The sequence below is a fragment of the Alligator mississippiensis genome, chromosome 10 (genome assembly GCF_030867095.1).
Source record: "Alligator mississippiensis isolate rAllMis1 chromosome 10, rAllMis1, whole genome shotgun sequence".
In the NCBI taxonomy this organism is placed as follows: Eukaryota; Metazoa; Chordata; order Crocodylia; family Alligatoridae; genus Alligator; species Alligator mississippiensis.
This window is the reverse complement of record NC_081833.1, coordinates 52,393,753-52,402,441: the sequence shown is the minus strand read 5'-3', so window position 1 is coordinate 52,402,441 and position 8,689 is coordinate 52,393,753. Positions and strand designations below refer to the sequence as shown.

General features: G+C 47.6%; 1 protein-coding gene across 5 annotated transcripts in view; it reads left to right on the top strand.

The window, feature by feature from the left end:
* The first annotated feature begins 853 nt into the window (after window positions 1-853).
* HEATR3 (HEAT repeat containing 3) overlaps window positions 854-8,689 on the top strand; it is a 40,441-nt gene continuing 32,605 nt past the window's right edge. Inside the window, exons 1-6 of one of the 5 annotated variants that reach the window (XM_019497496.2) lie at window positions 933-1,015; window positions 2,489-2,553; window positions 5,589-5,761; window positions 6,426-6,513; window positions 7,635-7,747; window positions 8,105-8,214. In XM_019497496.2, the coding sequence (XP_019353041.1) occupies window positions 2,551-2,553; window positions 5,589-5,761; window positions 6,426-6,513; window positions 7,635-7,747; window positions 8,105-8,214 (487 nt within the window). In that variant the 5' untranslated portion in view covers window positions 933-1,015; window positions 2,489-2,550. Of the gene's footprint in view, window positions 1,016-1,065; window positions 1,419-2,488; window positions 2,554-5,588; window positions 5,762-6,424; window positions 6,514-7,634; window positions 7,748-8,104; window positions 8,215-8,689 lie in introns of those variants that run through there. The other 4 variants (XM_006273208.4, XM_019497495.2, XM_059713798.1 and 1 more) reach the window with 4 other exon arrangements.

The following is an 8,689-nucleotide window of genomic DNA, read 5'->3' as shown; positions in this document are numbered from 1 at the left end:
TTTTCTGGAGAGTTCTCTGGGCATGGAGACATATGGTTTTTGGTGACCCAAAGTGGGTTTTGCCCCATAACCTCAGCCCAAACTCAGCTCCCTGTATGGGCGGGCAAAGTGACTGCCCACAGGTGGTGTCAGCAGTGGTGGGGCGCCGGTAAGCGGGGAGCTCCCACAGGTGGCCATGGTGGTGTCAGTGGCGGGGGGGTGGCAAGTGTCGGTGACCACCCACAGATGCCACTGGCAGTGGTGATCGGGGACCACCTGGAATCCCTACCGCTGGTGTTGGAGGGGGAGGGTGGCGAGCAGCGACTGCCTGCAGGTGCTGCCGCAGCATTGGCACCGCTTTTCACAGAGGGTGCACTGCCAAGCTCAGGGAGTGCACATGCACCCCCCATGCGTTGCCAATGGGGCCGAGGTACATAGCTGGCAGGTCTGGGCGGCTGGCGCATGCAAAGCGAGCTCCTGTCAGCCTGCCCTGCTCAGATGTCTTCAGAGGAGCCCTCGGGTGTTGGAAGCGAGCAGGCTGCGGGGGACCCGAAAACGACTTTGCCCCACAATAACCCCAGCCGCAGCTCAGCTCCTTCTTTATGTACTTGAGGCATTAAGCATTTTACATTTTTTTCTTAAATGGTGACATTCAGACGCGCTAAATTAATTACTAATACTAACCCCCTTCAATCAGGCCTGTAAGGATTAGTTTTGAAAAGGAAACCGGGAATCAGGGGCTAACTGCAGCCGCCGCCCGACCCCCGGCGGCCTCCCCGGGCCCGCGCCCACGTGGCCGGCCGCTCTCGCGCGCCCCTACACCCGCGGAGCCCCTCCCCGCCGGCCCGCGCCTGCGCGCTGCTCGCGCACGAGGGCGCCGCGCCTGCCCCTCCTTCCCCCCCCGCGCCGCGCCATGGGCAAGAGCCGGGCCAAGCGGTTCGCGAGGGCCCCCTTCTCCCCCGCAGGGACGCAGGCGGGGCCCGGCGGGGACGAGCCCGGCCAGGCGGACTGCGCGGCCGCCGAGCTGCTGGACAAGGTGGGCGCGTGCGGAGTCGGGGCGCCCGGCTCGGCTCGGCGGGACCGGAGGGGGGGCGGCCTCGGCGCCCCGGGATAGCGCGGCCTGCTGCCCGAGTGCGGGGCCTGCCTGCGGCTCCCGCCGGGCCGAGCCCGAGGAGGCGGCGCTCCGAGCTCGTGCCCCCGGCCGCCTCGGGCCAGATCCCCCAGCTCCTCGCCCCGCGCTGCTTGGGCCCCATGGCAGCTGGGCCGGAGTCGTGCCTCCTGCGGCCGCAGCGCGGGGTTGGGGTTGGGGCCAGGCTCCCCCCGCCCCTCTCCTTGCAGCTGGTGGTGTCTGCTGCCGCTGGCAGAGTGGGATCGGGACCGCCCGCAGGAGCTGGCCTGCAGACATGGGCACTGCCTATGCAGCCCACCGGGGAGAAAGGGTGAGCTCCCCTGGTCTAGTCCAGCCAGTGTGATCTGCATTTCCCTGGGCACAGGGGTCTCTAATCTGCTCTTCAAAACTTCGGGCAAAGGAGAATCTGCTCCAGGGTGCTTCCTGCCTTGCTTCTCTGGTAGTTGGCAAGTTTTTTCTAATAGCCTAAATCATCTTTGTTGCAACAGAAGCTGTTCTCCTCTCCTCTCGTCCTGTCCTGTCCTGTCCTGTCCTGTCCTGTCCTGTCCTGTCCTGTGGGGGCAGTTGTTCGTAAGGTTCCTTATGGCCTCTGGCACATGTTATATTTGCCATGATTTGCACACAACTATTAAAATGGTGGACCAGTCATGAAGTTGTTGTTGGTTGAAAACATTGGCAACGCGTAGGGGGTGCACATGCACCCCCTGAGATTAGCGGTACACTCCCTGCGATTGGCTGCTGGTGATGTTGCCAGTGGCGCATGCGAGCAGTCACCGCTTGCCATCCTTCCCCCCTCGCTGCCAACACCGCCGGTGGCATCTGTGGGCGGTCCCCAATTGCTGCTGGCCAGTGGCGTCTGCAGGTGGTTCCCGACCACTGGTTGGCACTTGCCACTGATACCGCCACGGCTGCCTGCGGGAGCTCCTTGCTCACTAACACCACCACCACCTGTGAGTGGTTGCCATGCACCCCCAGCCTCCAGCGGCATGTGTTCATGGTTGTGGCGCAGAAGTATCCCCCGATAATTTTAACATGTTGACATGACAAATGCAATGTCTGCCATGGGCCTTGTGGACCACCTTCACTGTCTTTGTATTTTAAAGCATGATGCCAAAACAGTGTATATTCCTCTTGTGTCTTACTCATCCCTCCTGGGGAAACGGCAGAGTTAGTTTAGCCTTTTTGAAGTGATGTATCGCACACTTGTATTTGTGTGAGAGCCACTAGAACCCCCAAATCTTTTTCTGGGCTTCCCATACATGCAAGGGTTCCTAGCTTCCCCACCTCCTAATAGTATCACATTATTGACTTAAAGCTTAGATAAAGAGTTTTAATACATTTTAGTTTTTTTTAAACTAAAACATCTTTTATTCTTTGCAGAATTAATAAATCAAAGCACAGGGGATGTCGTGGTTAGTAGGCAACCACCGATCCTCTGGATCATGGTATGTGCATAAGAAGTCTAGTCTCCAAGACTTTCGACATGTACTCTTAGGCAAGAAAAAGTATGGAGTGGCAACTGCCCAAGACTTACTGTCCCTGCTTTAGACAATTGTGACAGAATCCAAAGGCCAGACAGAGTCCAGACGTTCAGTGCCTCAGTGGTTGTAGCTTCTGCTAGAGAGGAACAGACAGGGTGGATCTGATTTAAATCAAAGCAATTTAAATCACTGATCAGGAAGCCTCAGTTTAATCATTGTTTTCTACCCAAAGTGCATTTTTTGGTTTGATATCATTCATTCATTTAACTTCTTGAAACTGCACTTTTAGAGAAAGGTAAGGACTGTGTACACAAATTTGCAGAGACACAAGAGAGCTGATAGGTAATCAGGTCTGTTATCTCTCATCTCCATATACGGCTGTTAACAAGGATGTTATCTCTGGAGAGACAAATCCACAGTTTGAGAGCTGAAACTAAGCATCACAGAGATACTTAACGGGATCTTCTAGACTGAGCACTGAGTCCAGTTGAATAGAGTAGGTTTTTTTTAATCTTTACTAATCTATAGAGGAGCCTCTGGGAACCTCATAAGATTGGGACCCTGATATAGTCTATGGCCTGTTGTGACTTACTGATAAAAACTTTTCTAAAAAGGTTACATGAATCTATTGTCTCAAATAGTATATAATTAGAAGTTATAATCTGTATTCCATGATGATGTCTTTGAGCTTTAACACATCTTAGATTAAAACTACCTTTATATAGGTGGTGGGTTTTTTTAAAGTATCTTACCAAAAACATAAAAAATACAATTAAAATTTATTTAAATTTAAGAAATCTGATTTTTATCATTACTTTTTATCCACCTTGAGAACAAATAAGAACTGCTGCTGACTACCCAATGCCTCAGCAAGGACACATTTCTATCAGGGTGATATCCCTTAGCTTTTCTCCACCCAAGGAGTAGCCACAAGGCAGTGGGGCTTAGGATTTTGAGGTGCCCTGTACTTGCCTTACTCGGGAGGTTGCAACATTGTGGTATATTCTAGAAGAGTGCCCCCACCCTGTTGCCCCCAGGCCCTCCAGTTGGATAAAGTTTACAGTCATACCCCAGACCCAGGCCATGCTTAGTGCTCTGCTAGTCCAATTCTGTTTGGAGTTGCAGGTTTTTATACTTCGCTAAATGGAACTTTTTTTCCATCAGACATGATTTCCAGACATCCTAGTTTTCTCTGTTTTAAAATAGCAAATTATCTCAGAAAAACCCATTGCAAAATATCTGATTAAAACCCCCTAATCTGTGATGAAAGGCCATTGTATATACAGGTATCAGTTGAACACAATGTTTTATTGATAGATTTACAGTTTTAAAGCAGTGTGGAAGCCTACCAGTGCCTCAATCACTACAATAGAATATATTCTGAATACAGTACCTTTTGGCATTTGATTTTGGGTTTTTTATCATGGGAAATCAGAAGTCCTGCTGTCCTGGTCACTCATCAAGATGCCGGTCCAGCTGCAGTTGTCGTCTCTCTCCCCACCACTGGTTTGGGTGCTGAACAGTCCTGATTTAACATTACCTCTCACTCCCAAGCCACAGCCTGCCCTAGCCCCGCCAGTGCCCCTCACTCCCTGACTACCTCCTACTTGCTCACTCCCAGCAGCAGCAGCTCCCCCACCCCCATGCACCAGGATGTGGTGGGTGGGTGTGGGGTTTTGTGGTGGGGGGTTGTGGTGCACACTCCCTACTGCCGGCAGCTCAGCAGCAGCAGGTGGTAGGCCCTCAGGGCATTCATGGCTGTGAGAGCCCTTGGCAGTGTGCACCTCTGGCAGAGTCCCAGGCCCTGCACATGCTGGCAGGAAGCCAGCCTGGCCTGTTGGCATGTACCTTCACACCAGACTGGCTTGGTTCCATATCAGCAGGTACAGATCGCAGCACTGCAGGTGGGAGCCACTCGCCATCGGGCCAGGTGGCCTCTGTACCTCCATGTGTGGCTTCCCACTGGAGTGCTGGAAGCCCCACATGGAGGCACAGAGCTGGCTAGCCCAGCCCGATGGCATGTGAACCAGGAGCTGCACACCATGGAGCTGGGCGGGCGTTGTGCCTCCATATGCAGCTTCCAGCACTCCAGTGGGAAGCCTCATGTAGGGGTAAGCAGGAGCCCACCTGGCTTGATGGCATGTGACTCTGTGCCTCCATGTGTGGCTTCCTGCCTGGCCTGATAGCGCACACAGAGGCATGGCATAGTGTGCCATTGGGCTGGACAGGGCTCCTGCTTGCCTCCACATGCAGCTTCCTGCTGGAGTGCTAGAAGCCCCGCATGGAGCCAGCCAGCCAGTCGGATGGTGCAGCAGTTTGGCACCCGCCCTGGTCTCTGGCACACTGCAGCATCCCCTGAGCTGCAGTGCTGTGCTGTGGCCACTGCTGCCTCCTTGTGGGAGTGGGTGACAAGGCAGGTGCCTTGGTGCTTAACGCTGCTAAGCACCTGCCTGCCCATCCCCACCCCTGGTGGGGTGTGGGCATGCGGCCTGGGTTTTCCCATGCTAGCCTGAGAGCGCCTGCGGACACCTCCCTGCTCCCTCAGCCCCGACCCACAAACCCTTGCCCTGCCCCCCTCCCCTGCCCTGCTGGCTCTTCCCACAGTCCACAGGTTCCCCAGCCCTGCCAGTGCCCCCCAGCCCTGACTCACAGCCCCCCACCCCCAGCTAGTCCCTAGCCCCCTACAAGCCCCACTTACCCCACAGGCTCCAGAAGAGAAAGTGAGCCTGAGCCAAGGCCATGCTTCTTCCCTATCTCCCTCTCCCTTGGGACCAGGCTTAGGGTTTGCTGCCCTTTTTGCAAGAAGCTCTGCCAGCCTGCAGAGACCTCTTTGCAGCAGTGGAAAATCCTCATGTTTCTCTGTTAAAATGAAAAATCCGCATTTTTCTCTGGTAAATGGGAAAATCCATGGGTTTATTTTTCTGTTTTGTTTTTCCATGGGAAACAGAAAACCTGGATCCCTGATGATTTCTAATCATCCTTGCGTGTATCTATTCTAGCTGCAAAATCCAAGTGCTGAAGTAAGGGAATTTGCCTGTGCCAGCATTTCAAAACTGTTACAGCAGAAGCATACAATTCCAGATTTTCTGCAGAGAGATGTTGTCCGGTGTTTAGGCCCTATGTTGCTAGATCAAAGTTTAGCTGTTCGTGAGACAGCTGCTGGAGCTCTCCGGTAAGCATTTAATAAATAAAAAATGTAAGAACACATTACTTTGATAGATAGCTAAGACAAAGGGTTTCTAGTATAAGAAAAATCAAAGAAGAATGTCATCTTTCCAATTTTATCCTTAAAGTATTTCTACATTAAGAAATATTATAGACCAAAGTTGGTGATGCATATAGTAGCATGTAGGTGGTTAAACAAGATATTTTTTTTAGAAGTTAAACCTAGCATATTTTTTAAATCAGTTACAGTAGAAGTAATTGTGGTTTGCTTGCATTTTACTTTTTTTTTCTTGCTTCCTCTGTAGAGTAGGACAGGTTTTGTTTTGTTTTGATTTTTCCTTAGGATCCTCTAAGCAAATATTCACTCACACTTGCTGCTGTTTTGGCAGCAGGCTGTTGTCAGTGTCCTCATCTGCCTGGCTTTAACCTAGGGCATGTTAGAGGCTGTTCATGGTATTTTGCATATTGTGTCTCACAGTTGAGTGTGACGGTTTAATGTGGTGATTATGGGCATCCCTTAATGGGGATTAACGGAGTCTCTTGCCTCAGAACCCAAGGGACTGGATTTGATGACATAGGCCCCTTCTAGTTCATTGTGGCTAAGTACATTTCATTAATAGTGTTTTAAAATAAAGTCAGGTAACATCTGATCAAAAGCATTTCACTTTCAGAAATCTCAGTGCCTGCGGAGGCTTTGAAGTTTGTGATGACATGGTGACTAAAGATATCATGACACCCCTGGTAGCACTTTTGAAAGAGGTATGCCTATTTCTTTACTTCTAATTTTTTTTTTAATTGTTCCAGTCAGTACTTTTTTCCCCTTTGAAAAACGCTACAAGACCTTAATTGTATCTTAAAACTGCAACACTGGCAGGATTACATTAGAGGAGTTGCTTGAGATCTGGCAAGATTCATGTGTCTCCTTGTCTTAGATTTGTAAATGGTTTGTCTTTTATTTTTAACCGATATCCAGCAAGTAGATTTGGAAAAGATGTCCATAACATAACTTTCCTTTTAAGAATTGCAACTAAATCCTTTCTAGAGAGGAACTCTTCAGGCATGGTTTGTTTAAAGAGCCCTAGAGGTAAATTTAGAGATTCCAAGAAAGGACTTGATTCTGTGTTATTTGCCAGCTTGTATCTATGCAGTGTCCCACAAGTTACTGGGACTTGATGTGGCTATAAAAGCTTTATGCTGATAGATGTGACTGCAAAATCAGGACTCGGGTTCCTGGCTTTGAATGTTTACCTGTGTGGGACAGTTCAGATCCACCTTCAAACTTGCATCCTATTTCTAATGAGTATTACAGTTATGAACAACATCTACATTAATGACTGAATTTATAGTTGAAGAAACTACTTTTTTTGCAACCATGAACAATAAATATTCTTAACATCTTTAATTATTCCATATCATTTCTGTTTGGTCTAGTAGCTAAGACACAAAACTTCAAGCCAAGTTGTGGTTCCATTTATCCATTGACCACACTGGTTGCTTTCCCCATTTATAAAACATGGATAATAACCATGTTAGTAAAGCACTGTGTGATTAGTGTGTGTGTTTCTAATTAGCGTTGTCAAAATTAATGGAAATGTGAAGACAGTGTTTGTAAGTAACATGTATAGCAAAGTTCAAGGTATAAATTTATTAAACATTTGTTTACCAAAAAATGGGCTTTTGAAAACTACTGAATGGAAAACAGATATCATACCAGATGATTTTGTAAACATTTGCCTCTCTCCTGTAGAAGGTAACCATTTGGTTTTTACCTGACTCTTCCCGTGGAGAATGGCACGCTAGCTCTAAGCTCTTGACCTAAGATCTCTAGTTTACTCTGCTTCTAACTTTCTCTTAGCTGCTCTGTTTATGTTTGCTTACAGTGCAGTGCTGGACTCGACGCCAACCAGGCCTCCCCAAAGAAATGCAAAGATACAAACAAAAATTATATTGAAGACATAGCCAATGAGGCTGTTAATGTGCTTTGGAATGTATGGTAAGCGCTGTGTAATTATCAAATTGGGTAGGGCTTTTCTTAATTATTTAGTTCCCCTGAAAAATATTTTCACTAGGAATATACTAACTGAAGGAAAAGAGGAATAACTTTCCTTATGTGTGAAGATCAGTGCAATAACATAATGATTTAAAGGACGTTTGTATCCTCTTTCCTGCAGATACCTGTCCGCACAACTTTCCATGCAGTCCAAATGACCTTTTGTTGGTTGTAACCTTTCCTCTCTACAAATTCTGTGGGTTTTGGATATTCATTTGTCTTGTCTTATATAGAACTCTTTACTATGACTAGCAACATTTACTTTAATAAGTATTGTATTATTCTTTGTTTATATATTAGTGAGTGCAATGGCACAGCAGTATCTATATTCAATAAAGAGGGTTGCTTGGATGCCATGTTACAGTACTTGAAGAAGTTCTCCACAAATGTAGATCTGGCTATCTCTGCAGGTAAGTGATGAAAGAGGATGGTAGTGATCTTAATGTAGTTTAATTTCAGAAATGTAGAGATGTCTCATGGCAATTCACAGACATTTTAGGGATGCTATACATTTACAAATGGAAAAAAGATTTCAGAAAATAACTTGAAAATGTTTGACTACTAATGAGGTTGAATTTCTTGTGCTTGTTTCCATTGCAGTTGGATATTTCAATGGGAGGAAAAGTATTGGGGACATTCAAAAGATATGAAAAACTAATTTATGGTTGATATTTTTTTTTCTTTGTTTTTTTGCCTAACCAGTTACTGTTTCTCTTTATATAGTCCATCAAGGTCTGATCTTGCAAATGCTTCTGTGTAAGAGTAACAGAAGTCAATAAAGCTAATCCTATAGGTGAAGTTACTCATGCAGAAGTATTTGCAAGAGTAAATATGTGATGCACGCTGACCCCAGATTTGATCAGATTAGCCACTGAGACACACTGC